We start from the raw sequence: 20,034 nt of genomic DNA on the forward strand, positions 1-20,034 counted from the left end.
TTTCAAGCCTATTCTGTGATTTGGATTTAGAATACTCTGCCATTTTATCAATGTTAAATATATACTCTTCAAAAAATAATTTTTAGAACATAAAAAACCTTGCATATACAAATGAAGAAGGAGTATAAAACTTTATTTAACATATTAATGATCATCACTGTGGTAAAACTGATTTAAAGGAATGTGGCAGTAATTCAGTTTTTGTGATCACTGTAGAAAGAATATTGGAATGAGATGGCTAGATTGAAAACCCAGCCATTAGATAAAACTGCTAATTATCTCTAAGATGATAAAACAGTAAGCTTTGGAGTTTGGAGACAAATCATTTGCATCCCTACTGAACAAAAAATCTCTAAATTGTCATGCAAAATTGTCTGCATCCTAGTGAGTGGTAAAAGTCAAAGGAATCAAAAGTACACTTAAAAAAAATTCTTGAGGAGACATGAAAAGGAGAGGGAATCCTTGTTTTTCCTTATGTCCAGGAATGGGATAAGTTTTCCTAACACACACACAGGCTGGAAATTCCAGCTCTTAATGACATAAACACAACAGTTACAGAATGACATTACCATCATAACCACAAATGACAGGCACCCACTTTAAGTGCACATTTTGAGTGTTGACAAATGTAGCTGCTCTGTAATCACAACCAGTCAAGATGCAGAACTGGCCTGTATTCTGAGAAAGATCTTTGTGACTCCTGCACTCCCCACCTGTGCGGTGCTTAAGGCAATCATTCATTCAGTTTCCTGTCACTGTCAGTTTCGATTTTTTTCCTAGAATTTGATATAAACATAATCTTACTGTATGAACTTACTTGTGCCTGCTTTTTGTCTCTCAGCCTTTGCGTGTGTTGTTAGTTCATTCTTTTAATCATTGCTGAGAAGTTTGCATTATATTGATATACCGCCATGTGTTTATCTGAGGGCAGTACTGAAACTCAACAATCTTTAGTAGTTTTCATTGTGGAGCTTTTACATGTATTCCTAAGAAATTCATGGTCTTTGACACCATTATTGTGAATGAAGTTTAAATAAATTTCTGGTATTTTGCTACCTTACATAGAAATACAGTTGATTGGCTTATGTTCTTGATTGGCATATACTGTGTCCTTTGACCTAATAGTTTAATTTCACTATTAGTTTTAGTAGGAATTTTCTGTGTAAAGAGTTGTAGAAATGCAAATGTCTCTGAGTGAAAGCAAAGCTATTTTTTTCTTTTTCCTGTTTACCTTTGTACCTACTATGACTAAGTGTGATATTAGTGGAAGGTTATTTAAGGTGTCCTTTATGAAATGAAAAAATTTCAACTGTGCTAACAGTTGTTACTGTTTTTTACTAATGGATTTTGAATTTTTTCAGAAGCAAATTCTACGTCTGTTGGGACAATCAAATGATTTTTTTCTCCATTATTCTGTAAATATTGTACATGACATTGATTTTCTAATATTAAGCTGGTATTATAGTCCTGAAATGAACTTCACTCAATTATGATAGATATCATTTTCCTGTATTGTTGGATTAGTCGTTCATATTTTAATGATTTTTGTTTCTTTTTGTACAAGGGATATTGTAATGTCTTTGTCAGGATTTTGTAAACGGTTATGCTGGCCTCATGAAAGAGAGTGTGAAGCACACTTTCTGTTCATTAAAAAAATGTGTAAAGACTGTTCTTTCTTGCTTGCATGTTTTTAAGACTTCACCAGTGAGCCTATCTGGGTCTGGAATTTCTATGAGGGATTTGACTAACAAATTCATTAGCTAAGTTCTAAGATTATTCAGGTTTCTATATTATTTTTGGAAGGTTTTCAGTTTCAGAGAATGAGTCCATTTAATCTTTTCTTGGTAAAATAAGTAGTAATTTCCCCTTTTTTCATTTTGATTTTAGTGATTTAAATCTTCTCTCTCTGTTGGTCAGTGTAGCTGAAGGCATGCCTTTGTTGATTTTTCCAAAGAATCATTTTGGTTTTGTTGACTTTTCTGTACTGTTTTTCTATCCCTTTCTCAGCTGTTTCCATTCTACTTTTTATTACTTCCTTCTTGTTGCTTGTTTTGGCCTTAGTTAAAGAACAAACTAATTCCCTAAACTATGAAGTTAGGTTCTCGATTTGAGATTCTTCTAATGTATACATGTAATGCTGCAAGTTATCATTGGAACATTTCTTTCACTTCATCCTGCAAATGTTGATGAGTTGTAACTTTATTTTTTTTTAGCCCAAAATATTTTTTACTATTTCTGGAGACATCTTTGATCCATTGTTATTTAGAAGTGTACTGTTTAACGGCCGTATATTTGAGGATTTTTTAGGTGTGTTTTGTTATTGATTTCTAATTTAATTATTTTGTGGTTGAAGAACATACATGATTTCCATTCTTCTAACAAAAGTTGTGTCTTGGGGGCTGGTGCTGTGGTGTAGTAGGTTAAGCCTCCGCTAGCACCCCATATTGGCACTGTTTTGTTTCCTGGCTGCTCCTCTTCCAGTCCAGCTCTCTGCTATGGCCTGGGAAAGCAGTGGAAGATGGCCCAAGTGCTTGAGTCCCTGCAGCTGCATGGGAGATCCAGAAGAATCTCCTGGCTCTTGGCTTTTGATCAGCCCAGCTGTGGCTCTTGCTGCCATTTGCAGTGAACCCGTGGATGGAAGACCTCTCTTTCTCTGTGTAACTCTACCTCTCAAATAAATAAATAAAATCTTAAAAAAAAAAAAAAAAAAAAAAGTTGTGTTTTACCCCACACGAATTTGGCAAAAATATTTACCTTGAAGTTACTGCATGGGGCGTTTTGTCTGTTGGCTGACTGTCTGAGACTTATGTGTTGTGTGTTTCATCAAGCAAATAAATATAGCTAAAAAACAAACTAGATAACTTCTAATCAGTAATAAAATACATAGGTCTCCAAATTAATTATTACTATTAAAGAATGTAATACTGCCAACTTTTCTGCTTCCCTGTATATTTCTTTCAACAGTAGTTTACTCTGTTTTAGTAAAGGATCTATCTGTAGTCAGTTCTGTGCCATTGATATCCCCTCTCCTTTTTCGCCATCCCTAATGCATGTAAATGATGATCTCTGATTTCAAGGATATGTGAAGATGGTCCCTTCACAGAAATTACTTAAAATGATATTTGGTGTTCAGATGGTATATATATAACTGTACTGGTAATGCTTTAATTTGGCTAAGAAGGACTAATTCATATCATTAAAGATAATGTATGCTGGTAACTTAGCTTTATTAAGTGACAAATGGGTAGAATAATTATAATTATTTTAACTTATGTTTACTTATGCCATTTATTGTGGTTTCATCTTGTCCACAGAAACAATGACCGTAAAATCAGAAGACCTAGTCTTTTTGTTCTTCTTCTTGTTTATCGCTAATTGCTGACCTTGTAATTCTTTCTTTGTTTTTCTAGTTTTCTCCCTGTCTGGTTTTTTTTTTTTTTTTTTTTGGGGGGGACAGGCAGAGTGGACAGTGAGAGAGTGAGACAGAGAGAAAGATCTTCCTTTGCCGTTGGTTCACCCTCCAATGGCCGCCGCGGTCGGTGCACTGCGCTGATCCTATGGCAGGAGCCAGGTATTTATCCTGGTCTCCCATGGGGTGCAGGGCCCAAGTACTTGGGCCATCCTCCACTGCACTCCCTGACCACAGCAGAGAGCTGGCCTGGAAGAGGGGCAACCGGGACAGAATCCGGCGCCCCACCCGGGACTAGAACCCGGTGTGCCAGCGCCGCAAGGTGGAGGATTAGCCTATTGAGCCGCGGCGCCGGCTCCCTGTCTGTTTCTATTCTGGGCTTCAGTTTTTGGATCCTTAGAGGGAAAATTAGAAGAGCACCTTTAGATTTCTTTTATGGAAGTAGCCATTGAGTTTTTGTTGCTGTTGTTGTTGTTTGGTTTTAATATAATAATGGCTTCCTGCTACTCTTTATCTGACCCTAGACATGGATTCCTCTAGAAATATGTCATTTTGATCATTACCCACCTAGCTGTTGCTTTTATTTTTCTGTCTCTTGAAGGCGAGCCTAATTAGTTACCTTGACTTCTCTTTGTGTTTCAGCCTGAAAGAATAGACCCAAGTGCATCACGACAAGGATATGATGTCCGCTCTGATGTCTGGAGTTTGGGGATCACGTTGGTATGTTTCTGTTGATTCCTCCTTGTCACACATTTAGAAGTGAAGGAATGTTTCATCAAACTTTGATTCCTCGTAAGAACTTCTTTTCTTGACTTTGATTTTGTTTGCCTGTTTTCCACCATGCCTATTATTGTAGGGACTATATTTTCTATTGTTGAGGGGAAAAAAGTATATATTTACCTTAAAGTCAACTCAATTGGTAATTTTCCTCAAGGTTTTTTAAAGCGTCTGAGGCTAGCTGGTGTTGCAGCTGGATCTCTGGGCCACAGGTGGTAGAGTCAGGAGCTGCGCTAAGAATGGCACAGGAAAGGGCAACTTGCCTGCTCCAGGTCAACCATGAAGCTACGTTAGTCTCCCATCTCAACAGTCAGTGTATGGTAGCATTTTTATTTGCTTATTTTTTTTTACAAGTTTTGTTTTGAAGTTTTATTTTCCTGTGCTTGCTGATCTGATTTTGGATGACCTTAACAGCTTCTTCCACATTAGAAGATAGTTATCAGATTAGGTATGCAGCCCAAACCTTTTCCTTCCGTTTTTATCCCATTTTCAGTAACCTCCATTTGTTCATTGGCCTTATATGCTTCTGGAATCCTTTTTCTATGCAGCAGCTCGTGCCCTCGTTAGTTCTTGTTGCTGAGTCCTGTTGCCAGGCTGCTGCCGACCCTGTATAGTGAGTTGAAGGCTTACTGCTCGCCTTTCCAGGGGGCTCCATCTGCTCCCTTATGACCACACGTGGGAGCTGCCTTCTGGAGGGTGTTTGCATTGTGAAGCCAACTGACTGAACAAGGAGGCTTTTTTCCCTTCTTGTATAGTCAGGAGAGAATGTGGATCTTGGGCATCTTTTAAGTCTGCCAGCTTGACCCAAAGACTGCAGCAAGGCTCCTACCTTCCAGTTGAGGCAACTGTTTGCTATGAGGAGATGGTGGTCAGACGTACCTACCTCAGAGCATGCCAGTTGTGTGTAAAATAACAAAATTTTGTGTGTAAAATAACAAATATATACTTCTGCTTACAAAAACAAAATTCTGTTTTGTGAATAGTTTTATTGTCATTTTTAAAACAAGCTCCTTTAATTACATTCAGCTAAACTTTATTGTTTAAAAGTAAGATACTTGGTATTTATATTTGCTTTATAATTTATTTTTATAGAGACAATCTTAGAAAAATCATGAAATTAATTTCTAAGACCCTAAATCTTTCACTTTAATTTTTTAAAAAGATTTATTTTATTTATTTGAAAGACAGATAGAGGTAGAGACAGAGAGAGAGATTTCCCATCCGCTGGTTCACTCCCCATTCCACTGGGGAGAGTAAATAATGCCTGGTGTATTTTGCTTTTTCCTCTTTGTTCTCTTTAGTACGAGTTGGCCACAGGCCGATTTCCTTATCCAAAGTGGAATAGTGTATTTGATCAGCTAACACAAGTCGTGAAAGGAGATCCTCCACAGCTGAGTAATTCTGAGGAGAGGGAATTCTCCCCAAGTTTCATCAACTTTGTCAACTTGTGGTAAGTACTTCCTTCATGATTGCTCAAACGCATATGGTGACAGCAATGAGGTTTACTTAAGCCTAGCAGCATTGGTACTTGACCTGGGAGAGGTGGACCCTTTGTGACATCACCCTGCCTTGTAGGCTGGGACTCCAGGTCATTATGACTATGTGGAAGGCTCCAGCTAGCCTGGAGAAGTATCACTTTTTTATTGTGCTGCTCCAGTTTTGGTGAGAAACAGTCATGGGTGGTGGAGAAGCTGATGCCTCCAGGTGTCTAGTACTTTGTACAAAGAGAGCTAGGTTAAACCTCTAGGTGGGACAGATCATCCTACTCTGATATGGGTCTCACAATGAAATTGTGCCAGGATTGCCTGGAAACTTTTTCTGCGTCAAGGCTTTGCCATATCAGACTGTTCAGGAGTGAATTTGCTCTGATATAACACGACACAGGTGTGTGTGTGTATGTAGTAGGGCCAGGCTCAAAGCAAAATGGACAAAACCGTATATAATGACCCTCTGAAAATTTAGACAAGATGCAAACCCCACACCTGTTGGTATTGTTTAACTTTTATTTAACAGTTTTGTGTGCATATGTGTGTGTGTGTGTGTGCATGTGTTTGTAGCACCTAAGAATAAATACATGCAGACATGGCAATAATAAAGTCACGCTTTGCTCTTTTTTTTTTTTTTTTTTTTTTGACAGGCAGAGATAGACAGTGAGAGAGAGAGACAGAGAGAAAGGTCTTCGTTTTTCCGTTGGTTCACCCCCAAAATGGCTGCTACGGCTGGCGTGTTGCGCTGATCCGAAAGCCAAGAGCCAGGTGCTTCCTCCTGGTCTCCCATGCGGGTGCAGGGCCCAAGCACTTAGGGGCCATTCTCCACTGCCTTCCTGGGCACAGCAGAGAGCTGGACTGGAAGAGGAGCAACCGGGACAGAATCTGGCACCCCAACCGGGACTAGAACCTGGGGTGCTGGCACCGCAGGTGGAGGATTAGCCTAGTGAGCCAAGGCGCCAGCACTTTGCTCTGTTTTTAAATAAAACCCTTTTTTGGTTATTATTATTTTTTTAAGATTTACTTATTTGAAAGGCAGAGTCAGAGAGAGCTTCTATCCACTGGTTTACTCCCTAAAAGGTCACAGTGGCCAAGGCTGGGCCAGGCCAAAGCCAGGAGCCAATTGCTCTATCCCAGTGTCCCAAGTGAGTGCAGGGGCCCAAGCACTTGGGCCATCTTCTGCTGCTTTCCCTGCATTAGCAGGGAGCTGGATTGGAAGTAGAGCAGCTGGGACTGGAACTGGTGCTCACATGGGATGCCAGCATAGCAGGTGGCAGCTTAACCCCACTGTGCCACAACGCTGGCCCTGTCATTTGCTGTTTTTGTAATTTTTCCATTTATTCAGTATTTTTTAAAAATAAGACATATATGAACAAAAAAGCCAGAGAATTGGGGTTGTTGTTGCGGTGTGGAATATTGGACCGCTGCCTGCACTGCAGGCATCCCATATGGGCTCCAGTTTCCATCCGACTGCTGCACTTCCTATTCAGCTCCCTGCTAATGCACCTCGATAAGCAGCAGAGGATGGCTCAAGTGCTTGAGCCCCTGCACCCACGTGGGAGACCTGGAAGAAATTTCTGGCTCCTGGCTTTGGCCTGGCCCAGTCCCAGCTATTCCGGCCATTTGGGGAATGAACCAGGAGATGGAAGACTGCTCTCTCTCTCTCTGTCTCTCTCTCTCTCTCTCTCTCTCTCTCTCTCTCTCTTTCTGCTTCTCTGTCTATAACTCAGTCTTTCAAATAAATAAAATAAATCATAAAAAAAAAAGCTGGAGTGTTCTATTCATTCTTGAAAATGCTTTTTTTGTTTCTTACTTTTTTCTGCCAAGAATGCTATTTATTTCTTCTCTTTATAGGCTTATATGACTCATATTTCAGGGTCTAACATTGTCTCCTCTTTGAATAATTAGAAGGTATATGGTTGACTTTAGCTTTCAAGGCCCTATCATCGTCTCTGACTAATTTCTACTCTTGTGGGGGAGTAGAATACCTCAAAATTTTCTAGGTTGAAGAAGGCTACAGAGATGACTCAAATTAGCTGCTTTCTTCTAAGAACAATTTGTTTTTTGCTAATTTGCATACTATATATAGGTTATACAATTCCACAAATGCGATCATTTTATGTATTCTGTTTTAATGAGATATCTGCTTAAAGAATATATGTAAGCCATAAAGCATGATATCTGAATAATCGTCTGTGAACCTTCCATGGGTGTTGCTTTCTTTTAATTCCTAGAGTTCTTGATTAGCTTTGTTTTATATACTGTAACTCTTGTTGATTTTTGAATTTCATTTCTCTTGGTTATGTACATCAGTGTCCCTTTTGTTTTCCCTGAGTAGGTTTATATTTGCATCTCATTCCACATCATTTATGTCTGTTTTTGTCATCTGCTTTTATTAGTGCTTTACATTTGTCGTTTTCCCTGCCACTGTACTTGTCTTGGACATTGTAGGATCATTCAGATTTCTAAGTAGTTTCTTATATTCCAGGATTGCCTTGTTCCAAACCATTCTCTGTTTTATTATTGTGTATGTGTGTGTTGCACACATGATTATATTCTCTATTTAAAACCATGTGTTCTAACTGGAGTGGTATTAGCCCCAAACAGTTGAAAACTGATTTTGTGGAGACAGAAATCTTGCATCACACAATTGTTCATAGCCCTTCCTAGTAGGGAGGGTGCTTATCGCAAAAACGTTTGGGAAGCACTGTCCTGGAGGCTTCTTCCTGACCTTAAAACAGTGTACATTAACATGACTTTCCAAACCTCATTGTGATCTGATTTGGCTTGTTGCTGTAGCCACATTTCTCATTACTCCCCTTATATGAGCTGTCTCTCTGCCAGACTGATTTTCTTCAGTTATATAATGTAGAAGAGACTAGAGGCTAACATGGGAGAATAGTTATATTGCCTTTGGAAAAAGATTTCTGAAACAGCATACAGAAAGAAGCTAAGTACAAGAGAAAAGACTGGTAAAATTGCATTTCACTAAAATTGAAAACTTTTGTTGATTAAAAAACAGTCCTGGATGAAATGCTAAACCATGCAGTATAAGGTATTTCTCATAAAGTTGTTTGATAAAGGACTGTTCTACAGAATATGTAAAGAATACTTATAAAACATTCATTGATAGGAAAATAACAATGCAACATGGCAAAATACTTGAAAGACATTGTAAAAGATGATATTTGAAAGATCAATAAACATATTAAAGGGTGCTCACTAAGCATTATTAGTCCTCAGAGAGATGCAAATCAAAACTGCAATGAGATACCATTACAGTCACCAGAATACCTTAAAGTGACTGACCGTACCAGGTGTTGATGAGGATGTGAGGTACGGGAAGTCTCATCCATAACATGTGGAATATATGATTGAAGCATGAGCTGCTGTAACAAACTCAGAAAGTAAATCCCTGGACAAGGTGATGATGCTGTTGTGATGCGCCTGCCCCTCACAATCTGCTCAGTCTAAACCCTAGATCAACTTGGGATATGTTATGCACTCCGAAGCCCTTTTAGAAGAGGTAAAGAAGAATCCCTGGCAAAAGTAAGCAGATCAGAGAATTGTACCAGAACTAGAAATCTGAACAAAATATGCCCTTGTAAAATTGTCAGTGAAAACATATGCAATGAAGGAATGCTTTGAATTTAAGAAACGTTTCAAATAGGAAATACAGTTTTTGAATTGAAAAATGGTGGTATGTGTTTGATTGTGTGTTGGGGGTTAACCAAATCTGTGAAGTAGGCAATGCCCTTCAGTTCATCTTCCAGAAGAAAGGGATAAAGAAGTTAATATGAGGTAGATGATGAAAGATGTAGAAGGAAAATCCAGGAAATTTTATGTAACTGATAATAATCAGAAAAGGATCTCCTGTATTTGGAGAAAAACTTGAGTGAGATTAAGATGCTAGACCAAATTAACTAAAAAGAGGGGGGGAGGCAGAAAGCCACATCTAGTTAAGGTAACATTTTGAAGTTCCTTTTAAAAATGTATTAAGGTTGGCCAACATTGTGGTGCAGCAGTTTAAGCCATCACCTGTGATGCCAGCATCCCATATGAGCATTGATTGGAGTCCCCAGCTGCTCCACTTCCACTTCTGCTCCCGCTAATGCACCTTGGAAAATAGCAGAAGATTACCCAAATACTTGGGCCTCTGCCACCCATGTGGGAGACCCGGGTGGAATTCCAGGCTTCTGGCTTGAACCTGGCTCAGCTGCAGCTGTTGGCGCCATTTGAGGAGTCAGTTAAAAAAATGGAAGACCTCCCTATCTCTCCCTAACTCTGTCAAATAAATAAATAAATAAATAAATGTTTTTTAAGAAGTGTATCAAGTAGTACAAAATTAAGGAATCCATAGAGCTCTCAAATTAAATGAAATCTGAAATTATGGAAGGTAAGGGAATGTCAAAGCAAACTTAAAAACTGTATCCCTAACATGGATTTTCTATCTGAATTCATAATAAGTGTGTGATAGATATTCTTTAGAAGATAATTTAATTTAATTTTATTTTATTTATTTTTTTTTATTTATTTTTTTTTTTTGACAGGCAGAGTGGACAGTGAGAGAGAGACAGAGAGAAAGGTCTTCCTTTGCCGTTGGTTCACCCTCCAATGGCCGCCACGGCCGGCGCGCTGCGGCCGGCGCACCACGCTGATCCGATGGCAGGAGCCAGGAGCCAGGTGCTTTTCCTGGTCTCCCATGGGGTGCAGGGCCCAAGCACCTGGGCCATCCTCCACTGCACTCCCGGGCCACAGCAGAGGGCTGGCCTGGAAGAGGGGCAACCGGGACAGAATCCGGCGCCCCGACCGGGACTAGAACCCGGTGTGCCGGCGCCGCTAGGCGGAGGATTAGCCTAGTGAGCCGCGGCGCCGGCCGATAATTTAATTTTAAAATTTGATTTTAAGCCTTTGGTTGGAGAGACACCTCCTACTCCCTGTAGTTGATGGGCTCCAGCAGATGCCCAAGGCAAAGCTAAATGGAATATGAGTAGTACACAGAAAACTCAACACTTAACAAAAGGGAATGAGAACTAGTAGAAACAGGAAACAACTGGTGACAGAAATAGATCTTCAACAAACTTCAAATATTAGAATGATCAGAAACAAAAAAATTTTAATTCAATGAAAGAGACGCATCTTGGCGATATAAACAGAAAACAAAGAGCCCAATAGAAGTTCTAGAATTGAAAAGCATAGATTAAAACAATAAATAGCTGGTTTTACATTAAATACAATTGAAGAGAGATTAGTGAACTGCAAGACAGATCTGAACCTCTCCTAGTAGAACTTTTTGAGATGAATTTTCTGTGGTCTGCTGTGTCCAGTAATATAGCCACTAACTTTGAAATGTGGCCGATGTGACTGAGGAAGTATTTTATCTAGAGTTAATTTGGCTAGTGGCTACCTAATTTGATAGTCTAACTAATTGGGGTTATATTATTGACAGCAGATTACTTCTGTTAGCAATAATTCAGAAATATCAATGTTGATAGTAATTTGGTTTTCCATTTTCCCTCAGCCTCATGGGTTTATATGGTGACATAATTTTCTGCTCTACTGGATGAAATAGAAAAAACAAAAAACCAAAAAGATATGGGAGTTTCACAAAGAAAGCAATCTGTGTGGGTGAAACATGCAATAGAAAGGATCATTAAGTTTTATGTAGGTCTGAAGCTACAGGCGTGGTATATTCCTTGTATAAAAGTAGGCAGCAACAGCTGGGACCTTGTTTCCTATAGAATCCAAATTCTGCAAATGCTCTTTTTCACAGGGGGCCAGCAGGAGTAAGTGTAGGAGAAAGGAGAAACTATTGGTATCAGTTGCTGCCTGGGCCACAGCCTAAATAAGCTGTGACTGTAACATGGCAAGACTATAGATACCTGATGCAAGACTATGGGACTGTATCTGTAATAGTTCAATGTCAGTACAGGACTGGAACTTGAAGGGTTTATTACAGAATCTTGTTCTAAACTGGTATCTCTGAAAAGGAGACGAAGCTGTGAAATTACTCTGCATGATGTATCTCTAGCTCCAGGTTCAGGTTGTACTTTGTAGGCACTCAGATATTTCTTGAACAAATGAGTATACATGGAAAGTAGGCACATTCTTTCAGAATGAGTTGTTAGACCAAAATTCCAAGATACATAAAGTCAGATGCTAACAAAAGCACCCAATAAAACAGAACCTGAATTTATTTTAAGTTGAGGTAAATTATGGAATACTGAAATACACTGTAACAGAAAATAAGTATATTTAGGATCCTTTGTAAGTTATAATAAACTTATAAAAGTGTAAGTTCCATTAAAACCAAAGAAGAAATAAAGCAGAAATGAATCAGTCAGATATGAGAACCATTTAATTTGAAGTCATGGAAATTAAAAAACATAGCTATTGCTATAAAAGGCACAACAGACTTGATGTACTCTAAACCAGATATAATTAGAAGACAGAATTAGAAAAATGAATTCATAGTAGTCAAGTGGAAACAACCTATTTGTCCGTTCACTGATGAATGGATAAAACGTATGATACCTACACACAATTGAATACTAGTCAGCTTATAAAAATGATGAAATCTTGTCATTTGTAGCAACATAGATGGACCTGCTGGAATTCATTATGATAAGTGAAATAAGCCATTTAACTCAAATGTGGAATCTCAAAAAGAATGGTGATCTCATAGAAGTGTAATGTAGTTACCATAGGCTGGGGAGGGAGAGATTGGGAGAACTTGATTAACAGGTACAGACTTGTAGCTAGATAGGAGTGATAAGTTCAGGGGTGCTCCTGCATAGTAGGATGACTACAGATAATGTACTGCATACTTCTCTTTTAAGAAAATACTAGCAGATAGGATTTTAGATGTTTTCACCATAACAACATGTGAAATATTTGAGGAGACAGATATGTTTACTCAGATTGGACATTTACAATGTATCCATGTGTCAAAACATCACATGGTACCCTATAAATATGTACAATTTTTATGTGTATTAAACTTTTTTAAAAAAGAATTAAGGAAATGAAAAAGAAACTGAGGAATTTCCCCAGCATGAAACAGATAAAAAAATATGAAAAGCAGCTAAGATTTAGGGATCATGAAAGGTAGAGAAGAATGTAATGGAAATATGAAGGCAGCTCTGAAAGAGGAGAAACAGTATTTGAGGTAGTCATGGAAAACATCTGAGAACTGATCCAGGATAGGCTATCGCAATGAAAATAAAGCTTGTTTCATTCCGGGTAGTGAAGGACAAATTGCTGCCTAAATGCACTAGTGCAAAAATGGCAGAACAATGACAAAAATAAAAGTCATCAGGAAGAGAGGATAGGTTAGCTGCCAAGGACTGACTGAAATCGTGTTCCCTGCAACATAATTGCCAGTAAAAAGTGGAGTCAGCTCCTGAGTGCGGAAGGGAAACACTTGTCAGCCTAGCCCTGAAGTTTTGTACTCAGGCATTCAAACAGCATTCAAAGTAAGGGAGAAATACAGACATTTTCAGGAATAGAAAAACTGGGAGTTTACCATTTCTAAACAGTTTTCAAAGAAGATCCTTGATCAAGAAGAAAAGTTGGTCCAGAAGACGTGTGTCCCAGCGTGGTCCCAGAAGTCGGGCTTTTGAGACAGAAATGAGTGTGTAAGAATTGGATGCTAGCGATTTGGGGATCAGCAGCTTAGCCAAAGGAAGGAAGCAGCATTGGGCAGAGGAAGTTGAGCTGCAGTGCAGTCTCTGTGAGAGTTTCAGCTGACTCCGTGGCAAGGTGAAGGTGGAGTGGCCCATCGGGATAACCCAACTTGTAATGACAGTCTTCTATTTATAACCTCTTGTGGATCAGTCATGAAAGGCAAGCCATTGTGGGGAAGATAAGGCAGTTTTCTACTGATGAGGTATTCTTGAAGAGGCATCCTCAAGAGGGTTGTCTGCTGGCAGTGTTCCCCAGATGGGAAAAGTAAGTCCATCATTCTTTTTTTTTTTTTTTTTTTTTTTTTTTTTTTGACAGGCAGAGTGGACAGTGAGAGAGAGAGAGAGACAGAGAGAAAGGTCTTCCTTTGCCGTTGGTTCACCCTCCAATGGCCGCCGTGGCCGGCGCGCTGCGGCCGGCGCACCGCGCTGATCCGATGGCAGGAGCCAGGAGCCAGGTGCTTTTCCTGGTCTCCCATGGGGTGCAGGGCCCAAGCACCTGGGCCATCCTCCACTGCACTCCCGGGCCACAGCAGAGAGCTGGCCTGGAAGAGGGGCAACCGGGACAGAATCCGGCGCCCCGACCGGGACTAGAACCCGGTGTGCCGGCGCCGCAAGGCGGAGGATTAGCCTAGTGAGCCGCGGCGCCAGCCAAGTCCATCATTCTTGAAGAGGGAGTCCATGTAGCACTTTGCAGCATCCACTATGAAAGGAATGGGAGATGACAGAGCAGTGAGTTTAGAAAAAGAGGTAAACTATGTTGTCAGTATTAACTTCTGATAGTAAGAAATGAATTTAAGTTTGAGGAGAGTAGTGATTAAAATATGGGTCAATATAGATGGGGTAAATACAAACTAAATGGAAATCTTATGACAACTTTAATTAGATGAGGGAGAATTTGAGGAGAAAATACCAACAGAGCAGAAACTTTATATATTGATACAGTCCTTAGTGAAGTTGTATTGTTTCAGATTTTTGGACCCAAGTACATAGCATTGAAATACAGAATACAAAAGTTTTAAAAGCTTAATGATAAAATTCATGTGTAGTTTACCTTTCAGGATTACTGAATCGCTGGTTCCTCTTGGGTGATGGATGGATGGATAGATGGATGGATGAATGGATAGAGATGCACACATTTAGAAAAGCATAAATGTGTAAATATACAATTTTATACTTGCATTCATATCCTCAGGAGTACAGAACGTTTTTTTTTTTTTAACCGAAGACCATTTTGGATATTTATAACAACATGATCGGTGAACCATACAAAATTATCAACTTAAAAACTAGCCTGATAACAGATTTATTGAATTTTGAGTCCCTCCTGTGCTTGCCTTGGCAGGGCCAGATGTCCCCACCCCTGATTTATCAAGTATTCAGTGTGGCTGTAACACAGTGTCATCAATTCTCAGCAGTTACCTTTCTTTCTTATTTTCTATTATTGATCCTATATTGGTAGCTTAACGATAAATCCTTAGATTATAGATCACCTAATTTTGTGTATATACTTTGCTATGTTTAGCAGGTAATTTGCTTTGTTTATTACTTTGGATCTCAAGGAAAAAGCTATTTGATCTATGTAGTATTTTGTGTGTGAAATAAAACAGTACAATAAATGTGCCTCCATTTTATTAACATTGCTTTAATGTTATTTTAGCCTTACGAAGGATGAATCCAAAAGGCCAAAGTATAAAGAACTTCTGGTGAGTGTGAACTGTGAATTTTCAATCCAGGCTCTCCCCTAAATCCTGTTAGTATGCTGATTCACTAAGCAAGCAGTGCACTTCTCTGTCACAGATAATCACCCTGACTTCACTGTTTTCTTGAATGTTTTCATTAAAAAAAAAAAAAAATGTTTATTTGAAAGGCAGAGAGAGAGAGAGAGACCTTTCACTTGTTCCCTCCCCAAATGCCTACAATAGCCTGGGTTGGACCAGGCTGAAGCTGGGAGCCTAGAACTCCATCCAGTTCTCTCACATGGGTGGCAGAGACTCAACTACTTGAACCATCATCTGCTACCTCCCAGGAAAACATTAGCCAGGAGTTGGATAAGAAGGGAGTAGCTGGGGCTCTAACCTGGAGCTCCAGTGGAACATGGGCATCCCAAGTGGTGGTTTAACCTGGTGTGCCACAATGCCCATCTGTGATCTGTAATATTTTTAGATAAAGGTATAAGGAAAGAAAATTTGTAGTTATATTTTTCCTCTGGATTTACTAATTTCTCATGGAAAATTTTGGTCTTAACATGTAGAAATTAGGGAATGGTGCTGTAAGCCACCGCCTACAGACCTGGCATTCCATAGGGTTGCCAGTTTGAGTCCCAGATGCTCCACTTTTGATGCAGCTCCCTGCTAATGGCCTGGTGAAGTAGTGGAGGAAGCCCAAGTCCTTGGACGCCTGTGCCCATGTGGGAGACCCGGAAGAAGCTCCTGGCTTTGGCCTGGCCCAGCCCTGGCTATTGTGGCCATTTTGTGGGTGAACCAGTGGATAGAAGACCTCTGTATCCTTCCCCTCTCTCTCTGTAACTCTGATTTTCAAATAAATAAATAGATAAGTAAGAACTTAAAAAAAATTACCCCCAAGAATTCTAGCTCTCACCTTATGGAGCCATTTTTCACTGTGTACTGTATGTTTATGTAACATATCCATAAGAAAAAGTTTGTAAGAGGTATACTTATTGTACTTACTCTGTTTTTTTCAAAAACTCACAAGCAAATTTACATCATATGGCTACTTTGCATTTCTGTGAAAGTTCTCAGTCACAGTCTGCTGGGTGTGGCAATGCTTTGGGCAGGGAAGGAGGTACTGTGATCTGATAATGTAGGGCTATTTTTTAAAAAGACCTATTTATTTTTCACATTTAGCTTCTGAAGGATGTTAGATGAAATTTATAGTCATCTCAGCAATGATTGTAAAGATACTGAGTCATTGTATTTAGAGAAGTTGTGAGGGAAAAATGTTGATAAAAGTGGAGTATGAGAAGGTGGGTTAGTGATTCAGATCTGGGCTCTGGAGAGTACAAGCTCATGGGACAAGTTTCTGTTCGGTCTTTGCACTGCCACTGGGATACCCTGAGGATTGGGATTTTTGCCTGTGCCCCTAGAGGAACAGCGAGTGGTATTCATGTAGTCCGTCTTAGCTCTCAGATGGTATGGTGGAGGCTCCACTTAGGTTTTGTTCTGAGGAACAAACAACACTGCCGTCTGCCTCAACACAGTCTCCCTGGTTCACAGATAAGCTCAGACCTCACTGCCTGGGTGGCACCTCCAAACTGTCACACCCACTAACTTACCTGCACGAAACGAAGGCTCTAGACTGGTGGAGCTACAGTTGTCTACAGCCACATGTAGTTGGGAGTCTGCAGTTCCAAGCTGTGTAGAAATTGGGAAAAGTTCAGTTTGGGCTTTAATACATACCCTTGATATTTTTCTTTCCTTCTCCCTTTTTCAATTTTTTTACAGAAACATCCCTTTATTTTGATGTATGAGGAACGTACCGTTGAGGTCGCATGCTATGTTTGTAAAATCCTGGATCAAATGCCAGCTACTCCCAGCTCTCCCATGTATGTCGATTGATATCGCTGCTACATCAGACTCTAGAAAAAAGGGCTGAGAGGAAGCAAGACGTAAAGAATTTTCATCCCGTATCACAGTGTTTTTATTGCTCGCCCAGACACCATGTGCAATAAGATTGGTGTTCGTTTCCATCATGTCTGTATACTCCTGTCACCTAGAACGTGCATCCCTGTAATACCTGATTGATCACACAGTGTTAGTGCTGGTCAGAGAGACCTCATCCTGCTCTTTCGTGATGAACATGTTCATGAAATGTGGAAGTCCGTACGATCAAGTTGTTGACTGTGATTAGATCACACCTTAAATTCATTTCTAGACTCGAAACCTGGAGACGCAGCTACTGGAATGTTGTTTGATCAGACTTCCAAATGCTGGAAGGACGTGGTGATGGATGTACTAAGTCTGAACGTAGAGACTCGGGCTTGAGTGAGAAGAACTTGCACAGCCAATGAGACACATTGCCTTCTGGAGCTGGGAGACAAAGGAGGAGTTTACCTTCTTCACCAAGTGCAATAGATTTACTGATTTGATATTCTGTTGCTTTACAGTCACAGTCGATGTTTGGGGATCGATGTGCTCAGCCAAATTTCCTGTTCGAAATATCATGTTAAATTAGAATGAATTTATCTTTACCAAAAACCATGTTGCATTCAAAGAGGTGAACATTAAAATATTGAGACAGGACAGAATGTGTTCTTTTCTCCTTTACCAGTCCTTCTACTTTTCATTGGGAAGACTCAGGAGTCTGCCACTTGTCAAAGAAGGTGCTGATCCTAAGAATTTTTCACTCTCAGAATTTGGTGTGCTGCCAACTTGATGTTTCACCTGCCACAAACCACCAGGACTGAAAGAAGAAAAAAGTACAGAGGGCAAAGTTTACAGATGTTTTAATTCTAATACTGTATCCGGAACAACTTGTAGCAGCTACGTGTGTTTCCCCTTGGTCCCAAACCTGTTACTTTAGCCATCATAACTCACTAACAGGGAGAAGGAGCTAGTAGCAATGTGCCTTGATTGAATAGATAAAAAGTTCTTACAGGCAGCAAAAGACCAAATCTCAGTTGTTTGCTTCTTGCCATCACTGGCCCAGGTATTTAGTTTCTGGATCTCTTTCCCCTTCCCTGTGGCCTGTTGCCGCTGTGTGACTTTTGCTTAATCCAAAATATTTAGCCTTTTTTTCTATATCAAAAATCTTTCTGATTACCAGGGATGTCTCTGACCAAGGAAGTTGAGCCGCCGGATCTCTCTTATGCTGTAGTGTTTAAAAGGCTGAGAACAGTGGGGCCTGGCTGATGTGGTAGGCGATGAGGCCAGAGATGGGGATCTGAAATGGCAGTCTTTTTACCTGCTGCAATCTCTAGTAGTTCATTATCACTTCTGAGAATTGGAATTTCCCAAAACAGAAAAGTGAAACAAAAAACCCTGAATAATTAGAGGAGGCCATTTAAGTGTATCATTTGTGCATCTTCACCCACCCGGGAGCCAGTGTCTCATTTGGTTTTGCACAGGCCTCCCTGGCACGGAGCCTTGGGCTTTATCTAGCAGTTGGGCAGCACTGTGAGTGGTTCAAGCACACTGGAATGTAGAACAGCCGAGGTCTGAGATGCAGAGCATGCCATTCCAGAACCAAATCGTGGCAGGTATCGCTGTGTCTCCTCCCAGAGTGACGGTCATACCTACTATACAACAACAAAGGGAGAATGGTGCTGTTTAAAAGTTACATCCCTGTAAAAATGCAGAATTACAAAGATTTCTCTCTTAGGTCCACTTGCCTAATTTCCTTATCTCTTCCCCCACGGCGTCCCAAACCTTAGACGTCCCAGTGTTCTGAAAGGAGACGTTGCTATCTGTCTTCCTTCGACCGCACCAAGCCATCACCCTCCATTGCTCCCAGGGACCCAAGAGGAATTGGTTTCTCTGCTGTCAACTTCCCGTCTGGCTCAGCCTAGGGTCACTTTGCCATTATGCAAATGGAGATTAAAGCAATTCTGACTGTCCAGGAGCTAATCTGACCATTCTATTGTGTGGATGACCACATAAAAAGGCAATTTTAGTGTATTAATCATAGATTATTATAAACTATAAACTTAAGGGCAAGGAATTTATTACAATGTATCTTTATTAAAACAAAAGGGTGTATAGTGTTCACAAACTGTGAAAATAGTGTAAGAACTGTACATTGTGAGCTCTGGTTATTTTTCTCTTGTACCATAGAAAAATGTATAAAAATTATCAAAAAGCTAATGTGCAGGGATATTGCCTTATTTGTCTGTAAAAATGGAGCTCAGTAACATAACTGCTTCTTGGAGCTTTGGAATATTTTATCCTGTATTCTTGTTTGAATTCCTCCTCTATTTAAGATATATACATGGAATCAAAGTGTTTATGTAATAGTTCTATCCTTTTGCCTGCAGGTCAGTTGTAATAAATCTAGGATGTGATGATGACTTTGTAATTTGATTTTCTGAAGTCAGACCCTGAGAGGGGAAACTGAAGTAAATTGCATTAAATTAAATTATCTGTGCATTTCCCACTGGGAAGAACTATCCCCTTCTGGAAGTGCTCATGGCTTCTGCCGTGTTCTCCCCTCCCGTGGTTGCTCTGTGCCCTTTGCTTGTCCTTTATGAAACCAGAGATGCACCTGGGAAGCACCGTGTTGCTCCCTGTGTGAGCAAGTGTGCCGCGGTGTCTTCAAGTTTGTTCCTGTGCTGATTGTCTTCATCTGCCACGAACTCAATGCTAAAGGAAGGGACAACCGCTCTTCCATCTGTGTCATGATGGAAAGGTCCAACTTGTAAGAAGCCAGGTGTGGTTCCCAGGCATCCTCTCTGTTCCTGGTTCTGGCACTGGCAGGTGAGCATTAGGTGTCAGGTTAGATCCTGGGTGGTGACCACTCATGGCTGCCCGAGAGATGGGTAGGTAGGACATTTGTGGGTGAAAGACTCAGGATCAGACCTGGGAGGTTTATGGATGGGAGGACTGGGGCCTGCAAACGACTGGAGAGAAGCGCTTTGTGGCTCCAGCCCTGACTTTATCTTTTACAATACCACGTCCTGCTCACTGATCAAATTCTGACGCATTGATTGTATAGTGATTTAGCT

The 20,034-nt window shown here is 40.2% G+C and overlaps 1 protein-coding gene across 5 annotated transcripts in view; it reads left to right on the top strand.

The window, feature by feature from the left end:
* The window catches only part of MAP2K4 (mitogen-activated protein kinase kinase 4), a 122,140-nt gene extending 102,763 nt beyond the window's left edge, over positions 1–19,377 (top strand). For all 5 annotated transcript variants that reach the window (XM_017348962.4, XM_002718920.6, XM_089317693.1 and 2 more), the window contains 4 exons: positions 4,052–4,129; positions 5,488–5,636; positions 15,016–15,061; positions 16,820–19,377. In XM_017348962.4, coding sequence (XP_017204451.1) covers positions 4,052–4,129; positions 5,488–5,636; positions 15,016–15,061; positions 16,820–16,933 — 387 coding nt within the window. In that variant the 3' untranslated portion in view covers positions 16,934–19,377. The remainder of the gene's footprint in view (positions 1–4,051; positions 4,130–5,487; positions 5,637–15,015; positions 15,062–16,819) is intronic.
* Positions 19,378–20,034: the final 657 nt, after the last annotated feature.

The sequence above is a fragment of the Oryctolagus cuniculus genome, chromosome 17 (genome assembly GCF_051225735.1).
Source record: "Oryctolagus cuniculus isolate XC-2025 breed Fujian yellow rabbit chromosome 17, ASM5122573v1, whole genome shotgun sequence".
NCBI classification, from domain to species: Eukaryota; Metazoa; Chordata; class Mammalia; order Lagomorpha; family Leporidae; genus Oryctolagus; species Oryctolagus cuniculus.